The 19,194-nt window shown below is 38.5% G+C and overlaps 1 protein-coding gene across 1 annotated transcript; it reads right to left on the reverse strand.

Annotated features, from left to right (window-relative positions):
* Positions 1-4,034: 4,034 nt before the first annotated feature.
* Positions 4,035-17,729, reverse strand: sinhcafl (SIN3-HDAC complex associated factor, like). Its single transcript, XM_067993960.1, has 6 exons — positions 17,687-17,729; positions 15,624-15,781; positions 13,780-13,879; positions 12,754-12,877; positions 11,881-12,031; positions 4,035-10,263 (listed from the first exon to the last, which is right to left on the reverse strand). Exons 2-6 carry the CDS (start codon positions 15,749-15,751, stop codon positions 10,110-10,112), a joined length of 657 nt encoding a protein of 218 aa, XP_067850061.1. The 5' UTR covers positions 15,752-15,781; positions 17,687-17,729; the 3' UTR covers positions 4,035-10,109.
* Positions 17,730-19,194: the final 1,465 nt, after the last annotated feature.

Here is a 19,194-nt window from a genome sequence, read left to right on the forward strand (position 1 = left end):
CTGTAGAGGTATCCACATGGTGCTACCTTTTTTTGTATGGAAATTGCTACGGCATTGGTAACACCTTTCAGCACTACACAGCTTCCAGGTTTATTGAGAAAGCTGTTAGGTGTTCATTTTTACAAAGATTAACCAAAATGATATAGTGCAGCACAAGTGCACTACTATAGAACAGTATGCCTGCATTTCTTCCCCATCACATCTTTGATCTGTATTGCCAATTATTATAAAGTGTGGTCTAGCAGTAGTCTCTACACTAAGAACAGTTGTAATGAAATTATACACAGCATCTAATTTTCCATATCCGTTCAACAAACTCCACCATTTGCCAAATATATGCTGATTAACATACCAATCTGATTACATGCTTGAAATGGGCTCAAGCAGCAACTGCTTTCCTTCCCTCTCCAGCATTATTTATCTATGTAATCTCTACAGTAGTCAGGAGACCTCTGTCCTCTATCCAGCCTATACCTCGAGATGGAGCTACTCTTCCCCAGTCTCCTAAATGGCAGCTGTCCTAAATTAATATTTTACCAGGATCATGTTTATCCAGTGTTGCTTATGGAGGAAAAGCTATCTTCCACACCATTCTTATCAGCTGCTTAGCAGTAGGGAATAAACATCTTTGCATTTCTAAAGAAATGAATAAACATGACAGGATGGGAGCAGTAGAGTTCTGGATGGTTGGCATTTATGCAGGGTAGCACTAGAGGCTAGCAAGGAGGACATTGGAAAAGTAGGGTCCAGTCTGGAAGTGACAAAGGAGTGGATGAGGGTTTCAGTGGCAAAATAGGAAAGTCTCTTTCAGGAACCAATTAACTAGTTAATAGTTGCATAACTGTTTGCGGCATCATGCTGTGCACAAAATGGCAGATGTTTTCCCTACATAAAAGTCACTGCAGTGCAAAGTAATTGATTTAAAGAATTTCACTTCATAAACATTCCAGATACAGTGAAACCTGTAAATTACAGACACCTTAGGGATTGGCATCAGCTGTCTTTATTTTCAAAATGGTCACTATGTACTGTAAAAATTCGTAGAAGAGTTCTTTACCCAGCATCCATAGTGCAGAAAAACCACTATCCCTGGGCTAGAGCCACACAATCATTCAAACCCAGGAGATAGAGTGGTTTCTCTGCCACTATGCATGCTGAGTAAAGAGCTCCCCATTCCACAAAAGGAGTTTCTTTCACTAAACCTGCTGCCACCCGTGCTGATTGGCATACACTGACCTCACTAGAATTATGGGGCAGAAAGGAAGTGCCAGTGATCCCAACTCAAGTGAAAGTTCCAGATAGAGTTGCTTTGCAACAGGCTGTGTCCCATGTTTTAAGTTATAAATGGGCTTGGTGCATTGAAGGCTGTCTGTAGTTTGCAATTTGCGAGTGCCTTTTGTATATTTTACCATGCAAGCTATTTGGGTCTCACAAAGTGTCTGTCTATACATGTTTTATTGTACATTGATTTTTTTTTAAAAAGGAATCTTCCCGGGCTGATTACACAGTAATTCCTCAGGTGAAAATCACTACAGCTTTAAAAAAAAAGCATGGTGTCTTCCCTTTTCAAAGACGACGACAGAATTGGAAGGCTTTTAAACACACTCGCCTAAGGAATAGAAAAAAAAACAGGCTGCTGCTATTTCTGGCATTGAAAAATAATGGATCAGCCATGGCCAATCACAAAGAAATACATGGAGTGTAAAAAGTTTACAACCTTTTCAAATAAAACCTCAGAGGAATGGATTTATTTTTAAACTATAACTGCCATGTTTAATAGAATCTAATCTGTCCAGTTTAACAGGTAGAAAGATATTTTCAAGTATCCCAATATATCTGAAAAAGATAGCTTTATACCAGGATCAACGTGAAGCAGTTTGCTCCTGTCCTCATCTATCCATGTGACAGAACAAGCCTAAATTCTAACAAAGACTCTGTTGCAACCAATATTGTGCTCCTATAAAATAGCTCCACAAATGACAAGATACTCGGCATTAAATTTTCCTCAACCTCTACCAAATACATTTCCCACTTTTTAAAACTAGTCCAGGAAAATAAGTGAAAAGGACATACATCTGCTCCTGATCTCCAACACTACACTAAACAAAATATTAATTAGCATACAATAGCATCCTCATAGCAGCAGAGTTGAGGTTAAATTCAGCAATATACAGGGGAGTCCATGATTCCACATCACCTGAAGCAGGATATAACTATACACTGGACTACTACTTTTGAACAAAGGCAATGATTAAAAAGTCAAGCATCAACCAAATTGGTTGAAGGAGGGCACAGGAAAAAAAAAACTTGCAAGTTGAAATTGGAATCCACAGAAGAGTTTTTTTCCCCCCCTTCTCTACTGGGAGAGAAATTACCACCCTACTACTGACAGCCAAAACCTGGCATCTGGTTGAAAAGCATGCAGTAGGGATACAACTTTAGATTGCAAACACCCCATTACACAATATTTTCATAAAAACCTATTATCCCCAACACTATCCCAAGTTCCGAACACTTTCAAATAAGGTCATAGCTAAAAAGTGACATTGCAATGGAATAAAGACTGACCAACTGCATGGTTAACTGCTAACTGGCAGCTCACAGTCGTCTTCTCCCGCAAGAGCATGGTAGCAATTTTTCCAGTCTCAGTGATAGAAATGATGATTTGTTTGCAATTCCAAATAGAAGTTATGTTAAACTTGTACTGAACCTTGGTTAGACCACACTTGGGAGTACTGTGCACAGTTCTAATCTCCATATTATAAAAAGGACAGAGGCACTTGAGAAGGTGCAAAGATGCACAAGGATACTACCAGAACTGTGAGGATATATTTATCAGAAAAGACTGAACAGGCTGGGGCTCTTTTCTCTAGAAGGCTGAGGAGTGACCAGATAGAGGTCTTATAAAGTTATAAAAGGGTTTGATAGCATAGACATGAAGATGTTTCCACTTGTGGTGGAGACCAAAACTAGGGGCCATAAATATAAAGATAGCCACTAATAAATCAAGTAGGAAATTCAGGAGAAACTTCTTTACCCAAAGAGTGGTAAGAATGTGGAACTCGCTACCACAAGTAGTTGAGGCAAATAGCATAGATCATTTAAGGGGAAGCTGGATAAGCACGTGAAGGAGAAAGGAATAAAAGGGTATGCTGATAGGGTTAGATGAAGTGAAGAGGGAGGAGGCTCATGTGGAGCATAAACCAGTTGGGTTAAATAGTCTACAGCACAGAAACAGGCAATGTAATTAATTTCAGATGAATTTGTCTAGTTGTTAGTCCCATTCTAAAAGAATGGGATAAGAATAAAATGGTTTCACCAATTATTGTCCAAGATTTGAATTGTTTAACCTATATCTAGGCATTGTTACTGCATGCATGCTTACATACATTTTATTTCCACAATTCAAGCAAAAACTATTAGGTACACTAAACTCAACACAATGCACCCCAAAACAATACTAAGACATATCATTCAACTCCACTTATGGAGAATTTGTACAGGTGTTCAACCAGAATAGGTTGGTAGAAATTGAACACAAATCTCCCTACAGAAGGACTGTCCTGTTAATTTCACACCAGCTGAATGATGGATCAATCAAAAGTGTACACTGGATAAATGGATGATTTAAGAAATATTTAATGGATGTTTCTAATCAAGTATTGAATATTATGTATGTAATAATGAATACGATTAAAATTTTATTAAAAGGATGAATGCAAATTTAGCTATGAAATGTTAAAATAGAGGAATAAATTAGTCATGTCAATTTGAAGTATTCAATCACTACTCCTACCTAAAAACATCAAATATAGATTAGCTGTAAAATCATTTTGTTTGCAAGGTGTGGACGGTTCAGGAGATGTGGGAAAAACTTGAAATTTGCTAACTTGTTTACCACCAACAGAAGACATGATATTTAGCAGTGTTCACCTTTTATATAGTGATACACCGTTCATTAAACGTTTCAAGCTGAAGAGACAATTTAATCAGCCCAAAACAAAAACTCATTCCAGAACAAAGACAACCATGCGTTTTTCCTCTTGCATTACATCTTTATTTAAATACAAAAAGTATCACAAGTGTCTATAAAACTGCAGTCATATGAAAGCTGTTGGTCACAAAAATGTCTCATTTGGTAAAAGTGCACAAGCTTGAAGACTTTGGAACAGGTATTGGACTCTGGTTAGTAACAGTGTATTCATGGAATGTTCAAATAAATAAATAAATAACAATGGACAAAACAGTTTCTGCCAAACCTCTGCAAGGAAATAATACCTAAAAAATGAAATCCTACATGCTTCTTCATTGGTTTTTAATAAGGCACGGCTACAAAAATTTCCATTTGGCAAAGTTTTACCAGAAAACCAGATAATGACAGAACCATTAAAATATTACTATTTTGCCCAAAGATACAATTGAACTTTACAATTATTTTCTTGCAGAATATGCTGCTTCTGGAACAAGGCATCACAATATGCAAAGAGTGGAGACGATAGCAGAAGTAAAAAAACTAGCCCAAAGTACAGTTCACAGTAATGCAAGGATCATGTAACCCATGAGAACTTGAGAGTTTTTGTATCTGAATTTAGCATTTGTAGAATTATCTCCATACTGTATAGAACTGTTATACAGAAAGTCTGTTAACCTGCAAATCAAAAGCTGAAAACAATAAAAGTACTGCATCAATTGCAATGTATCTGTTGAAAACTATTTAAAATATACAGACACCAAATGAATTTGCTCCTGTAAACAAACGTTTCAGTGCTGTTGAGCAAGTAAATGCAAAACAGCACTGTACAATGTCTAAATTTATATTGCAACAACTGTACTCTAGATTTAGGAATGCAGTCCACTTCAGTGTTCCAACAAATGCCACCTCAATCAGTACTGCCACTCCAGACTTTGAAGCATGTAAGCCATGCAACAAATTTATTAATGATGTTTTGCAGTAAGCTTATAGCAAGAATGCCAATGTATCATCGTGCTTAACTGGTGCATTTAGTAAAAACAGGGATGATACCACTTGATACGTACATATACAATGGAGAGAGACTTCCCCGTAAACCCATTTAGAGAAACAGTACAGAATTTAGTATGTTTGTTTCACATAGCAGCTCCTCTTCCTGATTTTTCTGTTGCAACCCCATCTCTATCTCATATGGAGGTACAATGCCACAGGTGCCAGCAGACCTCCAGTATCTTGCCCAAATGGCTCTTCTTTATATCAGCCTAGTGACTTAGCAGGCTATTAGACTGTGGCGAGCATCACAGCTGAATCCAATCTGGTTTTCCATCATGCACACAAGTGTACCTTCCAGCAGGTATCACTAGTTAGCAAATAAGATCAGAAACCAGAGCCATTTCTACCCCCACCCCAAGCTCAAAGTAACACCCCAAATGCTGCCCTTAAAAGTAGTAAACTAACTCAGCACTGACCAAGGATCAATCTAGGGACATTCCTGACTTGTATAGTTCAGAATTACACCAATAGGTGCATTTATCCACTAAACCATCATGGAGCTGCTCCTCGCTTTATATCTTCCTTTGGAGACGACAAAGATGCCCTTCACAGCTCCTCTTTCACAGAACAAAAGACAGACACCCACTTTGCAGTTAAGTTTATTGGTGTCATAATTTTTAAACTGGACTTCATGCTAAGATACTGGCAAGAACTACCATGTAAAATAATCAAAAAGGGATTTGGTGGGATTTTCAGAACTACATTTGCTATATATTTTTTTTTAAAAACAGGATACATGCACGACTGGCACTATTGTCTGGTCTACAGGCCAATTAAAGTTATTTACTATAATGAATGCCTAGGAGTAATTATTTCTTAAAAAACAGAAGTGACTTTGATTTAGTAGACATCGCAAATAAGAATTTTTTTTTATATAATCAATTCATTCTCCTGTAAGGGGCCATTCCTTCAAAATTTGAAGCTTACACTTTCTAAAAAAATTTCAAAACCTATTTACATTTAAACTGCTTAAAAATACACACAAGGATCCATTAAGGCCAACCTTTTCATTTTACTGGCTTTTGAAAGATATGGTACATTGATGGAATAAGAAATTTTTAAATTACACTTAGGAATCATTTTCTTCATCTATACATATGTTTCATTGGACAGATTCACTAAGAATTCAAACAGTTCAACAGGACTTCAAATGGATCAAAAAGGCTTTTCAGCCAAACATTTGCAGGGAGTTACTGAGCTGCAACAGTTTGGATTCACACTAAACCAGTCTTGTGCTGCATGCTGAAAGATCAACACACAATTTCTACTTAAATGGGGCAAAATGCTGGCATATGTCCTCATTCCCAATTCAAAGGAGAGATCCAAGTTGTGTTGCTGGATGAAGAGAGGGAAAGAGAAAAAGTACTCCAGTTGGTTAGTTCTCACTAGGCAGAGAGAAGGAAAGGAAGTGGTTAGATCACCACCTTAGTGTCAGTCTAATTCAGTGGTAGCACTCTCACCCGAGTCAGGTCACTGGTTCAAGCCCCACTCAAGATTTGAGCACATAATCTATGTGGACAATTCCAGTACTGAGGGAATGCTGCACTTTAGGTGCTGTCTTTCAGATGAGATGTTAAACTGAGCTCCCATCTTCCCCCTCGGGTGGATATAACAGATCCCATGGCACTATTTAAAGAGCCGCAGGGGAGTTCTCCCAGTGTGCGGGCCAACATTATCCCTTAACCAACACATCAAACACAAATTAACTGGTCATTATATCATTGCTTCTTGCGGGACATTGCTGAGCGCAAATTAGTTATGTGCCTAGACTTCAAAAGTACTTCATCGGCTGTACAGCACTTTGGGGTTGTACCAAGGACATGAAAGGCACTATATAAATGCAAGTTCTTTCTTTGCAGTAGCGATGCTTAGATAGGACTTAAGGAAAATGAGAAACCTCCATCCAAAAGCATAGTGTATCACTGGTTACATCCACTGTCCCACTTGCATGGCGGTGGGAGAAGAGAGACGAAGGAAAAGTAGCACAATGTTACCAAAAAGTGAATACACTTTCTTTGGTGGCAAATCTTGAAAATATTCAATGTCTCGATACTGAAACCAGTAACCTACCCACTTGAGTGGCCACACAATATGGTACTTAGAGGAAAACTTCCTACCTCAAGCTGCCCAATTTAAAAAAGAAACCATAGCACGATATTTCAACACATGGTATGGAGTGCAGGAGCTCCCTGCCTTGACCATGTCACAAGTCCTTATGAAGTGGTGGTGGAAGGGAATAAAGAGGAAAAGTTTACCCGGCCACTGCAACAATAATCTAGGGCCCAGATGAACAACAGCACCAGTAGGGCCCAAGAGCAGATCTTGCAGTCCATCCCCCTTGAAGGTGCATAGCCCAGTGAGACCATTCATGTCCTCAAACTCTCCATTCCAAAATGCAAACCACAGTATGGTCAGCATACTAATAGGATCAGCTTTATGGAAAGGTCAAATCTACAATGATTACCACCACTAGATAACTGAGGAGTTGCACTAAGACATCGACAGGTTAGTGTCTTGTGATTGTTCCAACTGCTTCCCAACAGGAAAGAAAGGTATACCCTATAGCAAAATACCACCATTTACTTGATCAATGTGTAGCAGGCCAATGAGATCACCGAATAGAAATGCATTCATCGCATGGGGGTGGGGGAGGAGGTGGTGCCGCCGGCAGCTTGCCTTAAAATGGAGGCAAAGTTTATTTATATATTTTCTAACTTCAAATACGAGGTTGGAATTTTGGCACAGTACATGTAACTTTTTTGGGGGAGGGAAGCAGGTAATCCAATGAAACAAAGCAATTGAAAATGTCACAAATGTTGCTTATTTCAGCAGCTAAATGCTGACTTATTTTAAGCAGTTCAACCTTCTTCACGCTGGCATTGCCGAAGAGGGGTCAGCAAATAAAACAATTATATTTAATGGATTAACAAAAAAGTCAAACATACATTCCGATTAAAGCAGGGAGAGCTACATTCAAAAGACTGATTAAGAATTTTGCAAGGCTACAAATAATTGAAGTTCAAATTTCAGACATGGAAGGTGTTTTGTTTGGAACATTCCTTTTGATTCATCAGAAATTCTGCTACATCTCCATTAGTTACGTGGGTTTCAGCAACACTTGCTCAGAGGCATCAGCCTCTAGCGTCTTAATTTTATTTATGTTAATATGTTGTAGCAGGGTTTATTGAATATAAAAACAAGTTCAAAATCTTTCCAATAGATGAAACTTGAGATTTAAACATGCTGAATTGAATCACTAGGTAAGAAAATGTGCACGTTTTCATTTTAGGAGGACAGATAACCATATAAGACGTTAAAATTTTAAGTCTGACCAGTTAAATATAAATATTAAATTAGGCTCTCACTCAACATTTGCAGTCTACAGTGTAATGAACATGGTGGGGTTACTTTAAACTGGTGCACACTTTTAGAGGAAGTTAAACCCTCAAAGTATTCAGACACGTGCATTTAATCATTGTCTGATCATCTTAATTGATCACCATCAAGGACCATGAAAGATTTTAATGGTGGGTACCTGGTTTTACAACCAACTCAAATTTAAGATTTTGGCAAATCGTATTTGAGCTGTTACATAAAGCTGCTCATTTCTTCTATACTGGTAGATTTTATTTGGATTTACATTTATAAATGGCATTGAGGTCACTCAGTGGTTAAAGTGAGACTTCCAGTCTGGCAACTAAACCAGCTTGCCTGACTTGCTGCAAGAAGGGCCACTCAAATTTAGGCTCATCTGACCCTCCTACCCACCATAAATTGACCACCTTTTTGTGATACTTGCTAAGAATCTAAACACGTTGATCTGAACGCTTTAGTGCTGTCAGCAGTCCCACATTGGCATGACACTCCTGCCTCACCCAATACCACTACTAGAATCCTGAATCCCACCCAGTACTGACCAAGGCCACACTCTATCCTTTACTGATACCAACAGTGTTCAGCAGAAGCATAAAAAAGGTCCATTTGAAACACTCCCGCGAGACAGAGACATAGATCTATACCAGAGAGCAATACTGAATTAAATTCAGTGGAGTTAGCACAGTTTTTTTCCCTTTGCGATGTCAAGGAAATTTACTGCAGTTGTTCCCTTGCTCCAAGAAAAAACAATGATCTTTACTGAAAGTGAATTTAAAAAGGGGGGAAATTCACTAACAACTCAACAAGACATTACAAATAGCCCAACAGTACATAATTTTATATTATGAAAGTCTCCCTCCTCTCCGGAGTTGCATAATGTGATAAATGTCATTTGCTGTTCAACAGGACAGAAATGCTATGACAGCAGGATGAGGACAAGAGTTACTTATTTTACAATTACTTTACTCTGAATAAAGCAATTTAATTATGGAATCAAAATACATTGAAGTGAATGGCACAAAATACTGCTCAATTTGCTAGTGAATTAAGGGACAATAAAAAAGTCACCACTGCTTAACAAATACTGCCCATGTTGCACCAACCAAAAAAATTGCTATTGCACATCCCAGAACAATTCTGCAACCCTGGTTAGTGAGAACTTGGAACATTCAGTGGGTTCAGCCAAAGTGGAAGGGTGAGGGGTGGAAAGGTTGATCGTAGAAACTAATAATGAACTACAGTATACTCCATTTGGTAATAGGAAATCCAATTACAAAATAGAAATGATATACATCTCCAGAAAGACAATATCTACAATTTAAACAGCTGCTTAAACATAAAACTCAGTCCATTATATAAAAAACATTACAGCAATAAAACTCATTCCATCATCAATGATAATATTGAATGCCTGGAAGTCTCAAACAAAACTGCAAATGAATCTCATCAGCCTACCTTTTTTTTTTAAATGCAAAGATAGTGGAGATACTTTTGCTATCAATACATTTATAAAACTGTTTCAAGCAGTCATAGACCAAGAAAAAAAGATTTTCAAATTGATCATAATTTATCCCTTCAGTGATTTGGCTTTTTGACAAAATGATATCAAATACTTTTTAAAAATAGAAGTCTGCCACTGGAGACAAAAAGGATGCAAATACAGGTGAAATGACCTGAGACGAACTTCAACTTCGAGCTGCTACATTGCACATTACCATTCTCCTTTAATAGCCTGAAGTGGTGTTTCTGCCAGTGTTGCAGATTCAGAGTCCTTTTTTGTGCTACAACAAGGTTTAAAAAGACGAGGATCAATCAGCACCTCACCAAAACGGCCCTTGTAGATAATGCCACAGCAAACCTTTTGCCTGTATTACAGAAGAAAATAAAAATGAAATATTTGCAGCTTGAATGATGTTGATTTTTATTTTTGAACTCCAACTTGCCTTGGATTTGCACTGTAATGTTCAACCAACCTCAAATGTGACAGCATGTTGAAACAATCCACTTTTGCTACTTAGAGATGGATACTGGTTTTAAAAGTAAAGCAATAGTATTGCTTTTGCTCATGTATTCATCGTGCAACTTAAATTACATGCATTTTTGTCAGGCCAAAGTTTAAGTATCCCAATTGGCTTTTATATTTAAATTTCTATGCTACATTATAGTTTCATTTGTATATTCAGTTAAAGCATCATAGATATACCACCATAGATTTTCTTAATATCCTTGGAACCACGTGCCTTGACAGCTTGCTGATCAGACCACAGCAAATGTTATACTTACTGACATCCACTGCAATGTTGAACAATGTGTGTGCACTAATGTTTTCTGCGGGTGCATTTACACTGTAGCTACTGGTTTGAGAACCACCTGTATACACTGCTTGATTTACAGTGTAAATGCACCTTCACTGCTGCAGTCATCTCAATGCTGGCATTTTCTTGAATGAAAATGTGTGGGGAAGAGAATAAAATGAGTGCCATTATGTATGTGTACACAACCAACTAGTGAGAAGATGGATTTTGCTTGTCATTGCACCAAAGGCTTAAAACTGACACAGGGCTGCAAGCATATTTCAGCCACCTCAAACAATTCTTTATATAAATTAGTGTGTTAGGTATATCAGATCCCTTTGCATAGGGTCTGTTAAATAAAAATCCAATTGTAAGCAATATTAAATACTCAGTTCTGACAAAGTACTATTGCAGCACTCAAAAAAGACTAACCCAAACCATGCAGCATTTTGTTAATTCCAAAGCTGTACTAGGTTTGAATCCTTATTCTTTTAACTTGAGCATTTTTGTTAGGTAAGGGTATCAAGGGATATGGGTCAAAGGCAGGTCAGTGGGGTTGAGGTACAGATCAGCCATGATCTAACTGAATGGCAGAGCAGGATCAAGAAACTGAAAGGGCCTATTCCTATTCCTATTCCAATGCATAAGTCTGAAAATCCTGGGCAGTGTGTAATTTGTGCTAGCGGTCAAATATTGATTAGTAGGGTACTAGAAACAGTTGTCATATTACTAGCTAGCTTTTACCTATCAATATACATTTTAAAGTATATTTCTGGGGTCTGAAAGGTTAAATAAATCAGTACTAACAACATTGCAGGAAAAAGTCTTGATTTTGATGTTGGCAGTTTTCTCCCTACCACCCAAAAAAAATAATCTGACAGACAGATCACCAAAAGCTGACTACTGGAAGGCAGCACATTGTCACCATATCGTCTCAGGAATGTTCTGTGTAAAAATTTGCCCAACACCATGGAGGCCACTGAAAATGTTAATCTAAAAAAGGCCTGAAGCACAAGTTGGTATTGTGACTGGTCGTTACATGTAGTACATTACAGATGTGTAACAGAGAAAAACATTCAACTGGACATAGAGGATTCTGCAAAAACAAATTTGGTATCATTACTGTCCAATATTTACTAAATTGCATGCCAGGATAAACTGAAAAAGTAACCAAATCAAAAAGCTCACCTCTTCCAATAAGTCAGATCAAGGAATGAAAAGACTGGCTCCAAGGAAAGGTTTTTCTGGGTTTCTGTATCAGAGCCTTCATCAGACTGATTGCTGTGGCTAGGCGATTGGGAAGGAGAAATACTAGATGTTGTGCTATGTGCATCTGAATCTGTGCAACATAAAAGAACACACAATTATGATGCTACCAGATTTTATAAATCTAGGTCAAAGTACCAGCAAAAACAAAACCAAGAGCGAGAGAGAAGAGGAACATGCATATATTCAATGTGTTATCATGGTCTACATTTGGAAACAAGATTTCCTTGAAGGAAAAGAGAAAACAACCTCTTAAAGATGAGATTTTTAGGGATGGGAAAAAGGAAGCACAGTGGCATTTCTCACTTCTCAAAGCCTCTCAATGCTTCAGCTATAGAATTAGCCAGAGAAGAAAATGGACAGAATTTCCACAGATGATCTGCAATCAAACTGAGGACTCAGACCCATTTAGTTTTAAACTGTTTGCAGCTCTCAAAAAACTCATTTAACGGTGCCAATTATAGAAGCAGATGCTACAGGTGGTTTACAATTCACTGCACATCATGCTGTATGATAATTTTTTTGTTTTGCAATTCTGACACACAAGTATCACTGCTATTTCAAACATAAGGGCCCAGCAGCCAACTAAAGCTGATTTACTGAAGGAGAACTCTGCAATGTGAATAATCCTTTAAGAGACAGAACCACAGGCTAGGCACAGAGTCCTATTTCAAATACAGGATTTTTAAATTCAAAGCTGCACATCGCCTGTCAAAACTGTGTGTGTGTGTGTGGGGGGGGGGGGGGCGCGGCGGAGGGAGGAAAGAGACAAGAAACAGCCTCAAAAAAATTTACTTTGTCGTTTTAGCTTTTGCTGGAGTCTCCTCAATTTGTTTTTCTTTTTGCCATCACTGCCAGGTTTGATTTTCTTCGGTTTCATAAGTGTTTTAAGACCTGGACCAGCTCGTGCATCGACCACCTGAGATGGAACAAAACAAATCCACATTTTCTTCTGAAGTGTCTTAATTGCAGATATTAAATAAACTGAATATTAGGTACAGTTTCAAACAGATTAAATGAAAAATATTAGAGTAAATCTGCCAAACTGCCAGTGGTTACAGAAATGTTTAGATTACATATTCATCACTTCACATTTATCACTTCTGTGCTATTAGGCAGCATAGCTTTTGCTTTGCAACCCCTGTGGCAGCACATCCAAATCACAAGGTCACAGGACATGAGCACTGCAGCCCAAACATTAGTGCACTGACACAGCGTTGTCTCAAGACTGTGCTCTCCTGCAATTTTATAGTCCCACAGTGCTTTTCTGGCCCTGTCAGCTCTCTCCAACCATACAAAATGGAAAGATATTTCACTGAACGACCCATTAACAGATAAATTCAAACACCAAAACGTAATTAAAAAGTCTCAGCCTTCCACAATTAAGGGGCTGTTTCAAATCCAAATCCTCATCTAGTCAGAAAATTTACCATCAAAACCACTAAAGTACATGAATTATGATAGTTTATTAACATGAAATATTCTACCACTGAACTAAATTTGATAAAATGAAAAATCATGCACGTAGCAAGAAAGAAAATCTTCAGGTTGTCCTAAAGCATTTGACAAGTCACAATAACCAAATCATATCACACATACACACAACTGGAAAAGGTGAAAAAAGTTATACATACTGAATACTCCTAATGCACAGAAATAAACTCTTCATCTTCAAATAGATTAGACAGCAAATGCTACAAGAAGGATACACCACACTCCATGTCAACTACTTAGACACTTAGTATATAAATTCTTACAGGTGTTTGATAGGAGTACCGTGTCAAAATTGTGTCGATTCGGCTCAACACTTCACACACTTACATGACTCCAGTTCTTTTTGGATCCAGCTGGAAGTTTCTTCCATCTCTTCACCAAAAGAACACATGCATTACAAATATCTCCTGCACGTCCCTCTATCAAACTGTATGAAAACAAAGAAACATCAAATTACTATAGAAACAGATGTTACACTCTTGCCACCTACTTTTAAGAACCACATTACATGTTAAATAAGGGTCCCCTTCTTAATTTGGTGCAGTTGATTCAATTGGAACTAATTTTGAAATTTAAAAACTTAGTTGAATATTTTTAAATGAGTAAGTTTAAGCTAAATGAACTTCCAACAGTTGCTACATCTAAAATGAACACTTCTGCAGCACCTAGCACACATTTCTACACTAAGGTTTCATTGTCTGAAACATCCTAAATTGATCAGTCATTCTGACCCTTTAACAGCTGTTTGAAAGTTTCATAGCAAAATATATTGTTTTATGCACACCCTAATCCTCAATGTCCAAAGACTTTGAGATATTTTAACCCACAATATAGCCTACAGCACAAAAGGAAACATTCAACTCCCAAGCACAGTTGAGTCAGGTGGGACGTATGAGAAATGAAAGGAGCACTAAGTGCTATAAAACATCCTGAACAGATCCTCCGGTCATGTCAGAGCTGACATGTTTTCATTCAATTTAGTGTACTGGTAGATTCTCCCAGAATTTTAAACTTTCGTTTAGCAAAGCTATGCTGAACCACTAGATAGTTCTTATACTGTTCTGAACTGGGTCACAATTGTGTGGCTCGCAAAACTTCAATTTCACTGTAATACTTCAAGTCAAAATGACATTTGCGCACCTCTGTTGAAAGCCATTACTCTAACAGCCACTAGCTAACTACCTTCCATCCTGTTGATGCAATGAGCACCATCTATGGCCATAAGGGGTGGAAATCTGCTCCCTTAAATTGGCTGTCAGCAATAACACTACAATGGCCCAGGGACAAAGCATGCATAGATATTTCCTCAGTCCATGAGGAATATGCACCCTCAATTTAGAAACCCCTGTGCCCGGCCCCCACACAACAATCTAGAACTTGCAGGGAGGCAGGGGGAGGAAATTTTACACATTCAGTAATCTTTTCTAATGACATCACCACAAGGTATAAGCAATATAGTAAATTCATCAATTGAAAGAATTACAGGTAATTCTCTGGCTAAATCGGTACTGTTACTAGGCTGTGTTCTGCACATTTCACTTACTGTAAGCAGGAGAACTGTTTAGAAAATACCATTTATAAAATAGACAGTTCTAATCCTGTGCAATATTAATGTTCTACTGTATTTCAATACAAACTTGAGAACAGTAATTTATCTTTTATATTCTAAAACGATTCGAAGTGTTCATGTGAAATATAGAAGTTTTTGGGGGTGCAGTTAATTTCAAATGTCAAAAAAATCACTATCCCATTCACTTTCGCTAAATTCTTAGTGGGAAACTATTCACATCTATTTAAAGTGTCTTGATTACTGGAGCGGAGAACGCGATTTTTTTTCTCTCGATTATGCGTGGTCGGTTAACTGCGGTTAGATTTGAGTCCTGCCCATCAAAAATACCCATCTGCGTAACTGTAATTCCCCCGTTTTATGATGAACGGCCACGGAGTGAACCAGTTATGAAATTTTAAAATACTAGGAAGAGGAAGTCAGACAGAGAGAATGAGCAAAGTTTTTTAAAATAAAAAGCCTACGACGTTTTATTTCTGCAGCAACAATAAGGAAGTGGACCCAAGGACTCGACGATAAGTAGCTCTTCCGGAACTGGCTACTGAATGCGGGGGGCGGGGGGGGAAAGAGGAGGAAAGAGAGAGAAACATCGAGCGTCTCTTACCCAAAACAAAGTTTAAAGCTTTCCTCATATCGCCTGCTGTCAGTGAAACGAGAACTGGAAGATTTGGTCTTGCAAATACAACAGCCTTCCAAGCTCCGATAGATTTTGGATTTATGGAAACCAAACATCGTCTTTCACCGTCTGTCAAAGTCTTCGCTCTAAAAAAAAATCAATCCAAGCGGATTTGTCTTACTTTTCAAAAACGTAACGTCACCATTCAGACAGCAACGCCCCCGTTATCAATATATACATTTATTAGTCCCAAGTTTTATTGCACTCATGTTAGAGGGGGTTTCAGACCACAGAATAACATGATTGGTATAATTTTCTATGTATAGCACTGGCTTTACGTTTCAGATCAGTGTGCGTAATCGGCCGTGAATCAGATTTCTTTGTAATAGCTCACTACATGACTTAAAATAGCAGTAAAAAGGTAGCAGATTTTAGCCAACGGCCCCCATTTCAGCGAGCGGGCGGACACCCGTCCAAAAAATAAAAATCGCTCAAAAATTCTATTTTGGCAAAAAGGGAAAATCAGTAGATCACAAGTGAAAGGAAACAGTTTAGTTCGTCCACATACAACCCCTGCGACATCACATGCTCGGTACAAACTGACCTATTTTTTTTACACAATGTGTCCTAATAGCAACAGCCAGACACAACAAAACAGCCGATAACTATCACAAAGACATCAGATCTGAACCAGATGCATATCAGACCGGAATTAAACCATCCAACTGCCTTTACATTCAGATCATCCTTACCGATGATACATATCACCGTTATCTATAAATGATACCGATCTCATTAGCTGGGAATCGCAGCTTTCCGTTTGACTCGATCTGTGCCATCGTGCTGCTCGTCTCAATGCAGTCAGAAAAAAAAAGAGGGCCACACACGTTTACGCTCGCTCTCCATTAAAAGCCAAGCGTGCTTTCCCCCCCCCCCCCCATAAAATGAGCGAAAAGGCGATTTTTTTTTTTTGGAAAGCCAGCAACACAAACAAACCCAACACTCGGGTTTATATTAATATCCATTGGTGGGGGGCGGTGTGGAAGAAAGGAAAGAGAGAAACGCATTTAAATCTTTTCCATACCTGCGGTCACGACCATACAAAATAGCACCAACACGTTGTGGTGGATGGATTCTGAACAATAAAAACTTTTTAAAAAAGACTGGACCAAACGCAGACCCGACTTAGTAAACACTAGTCAAAAAGCGAATGCCGAGCCCAGCAGGCGCGGCTGAAGTTAGTTACTTTTCCCGATGTAGCAATGTGTGGGGATGCCCGCTACAGTGTGTTCCGCGTGCGGATATCCGAGTGCCTGCAACGCAACAGCCTGGAAACTGAAAGTTGTCGCGTTCACTGCAGACACATTGTAGACTTTTTCCATATATATATATATTTAAAAAATCAGGATTTCCCTTCGCTGCTCTCCCCCTCCCCCTCGTGTTAAGCGGGCCGTGACGCCATCACTGCAGAGATCACTCGGCACAAATTTTTTAAAAAGTCTCCAATCTTTTTTTTTAAAATGTGTTCAAATCGACTGCGGCAACTCTGCAAAAAAAAAACTCGCGTCACACACACACATACACACTCCCCAAAATACTTACACTTTCAAAAATACATAATGCAATTTATTATTTACCTCTCCCTGTCACTGCTTTGTATCCAAGACGCTGCAGTGCAGTCACCCACCAGAATGGGAGGTGCTGTTTGAGACGGTATCAACACAGCAGAATTAAAGAGAGGAACGCACTGGGAAAGAGAACTCATGGATATTACATTAACGCACAATATTGTGGACATCGTTAGTGAGAGTGCCCCCAGAACGCAGAAACGTGAAGCCACACCAGCCACACGCGTTCCTATTGTCTCAATTTAAACACCTTTCCCCCTCCCAACGTGCGACACACTTTTTATTTTAAATTTACAAAAATGTACTCTTAAGACAAGACGCAACCCCAGAGGACGAAAGCGCAGTTTGTAATTTTAAAGTGCAGCATTCTGTTCCTTAAACAGAAAACTTTTAAATATGTAAAAGTAAAACAAGTGCACTCACCAAGCAAACAAAACTTAACCTCGTTGTTATCCTGATGCTGGGTTGCGCATGCTTACTACTCTTTCAGCATACAGCTGGAACTTATCATATGATTTGCATATGATAGGGCTCATTAACATAAGGCCCCCAACACCAAATATGGGCATTTATCCCCGGTCACCGCAGTGATTGACGCCAGTCTTTCGTGTAGCATGTCGGGATTTGCAGTCCGTTCCAGGTGACATTCCTATGGTTAAAATGCAAACCGCGCCAAATGTAGAAACTCCAAATCCCAGCGCTCCCAAAAAAGAAATCAGAAAACTTCATTGTTCACTGTGTAGCGTGAAATGGCGGGAATGGTGAGAATCTGTTCTTTACTTAGCAGCTAATAAAACTGATTTTTCTTACTATATTGCTAAAACGCGGTGCGGTGTTGTAGATTCGCTTGCAAACTAGAAAGGTCTCCACATGATTTACTTGTTCACGATTGTTTTCCGTTCCCACGCAGTTTTTAAAACAAGTCTCTTCCCCTTTTACCCGACGTAAAGGCATGTAGCATACGTGCACGTTTAAAGGTGGACTTGTGTAAAAGATCAAATTGCTGTAAACCTGAGTGCTTGTGGCAAACATGAATACTGTGCATACGGTATTTTAGATCTGAACTTAACTGAAATTATTTGCAAATTTTGAAGTTTATTGCAGATTTATTATTATACAGCGGAGATTTGTCATAAATGGAAAGGTTTCTCTCTCGCGTGTTGCGATCCAGATATTTCAAAACAAACAAGACGTGCTGCTGGGAACAGTTGCCCGGCGAACTACTTCGAACTTTCCTTTCGTAGACATTTTTTTTAAAAAAGTTACTTAAACAGCCACACATTTTCCTTCTGAAATAGTTCACTTTGGCCGATGTGCATTTGAAGTTTAGGAAATGTAAACGCTTCAAATCATAAGGTGAACTCCGATATATTTTGAACGACTAAGTAAAAGTGACATTCTGCATAAGAGAGGGATCCACTGGCCAACACATTGAAGCAAAACTATTAATGAGAAAATAAAATATTTTTGCTTTTTTATTGCAAAACCGTGTTTTTTAAAAAAAAATTGGAAATAGTAAAGGCAAAGAAAGATTACCTACTTTGGTAGAGCATTTGTCTTCGAAGAAGCATTCTCGGCGCACCATTCGGGTATCCCTGTAACAGGATGCACTCTTCGGGAAGAATCATGAAGAGGAACAATTTATTTGCTTAAAGATTTTCAGTGGCGTGATGAAATCACTAAGGCTGAGTAATCGCCCGGCCTGCTCCGTCACTTATAAAGGGAATTGTAAACAATTTTACAACACCAAGTTATAGTCCAGCAATTTTATTTTAAATTCACAAGCTTTCGGAGATTTTCTCCTTCCTCAGGCAAATGTTTCAGGATCTCCTTGAAGCCTACGCATTTATACATATTGAACAATACATGGTGTTTACAGACTGCCCCTGCAACTGCCCGTTGCCAAGGCAATCACCGTGTTCAGACAGAGA

Source organism: Heptranchias perlo, chromosome 12, assembly GCF_035084215.1.
Source record: "Heptranchias perlo isolate sHepPer1 chromosome 12, sHepPer1.hap1, whole genome shotgun sequence".
Taxonomy (NCBI): Eukaryota; Metazoa; Chordata; class Chondrichthyes; order Hexanchiformes; family Hexanchidae; genus Heptranchias; species Heptranchias perlo.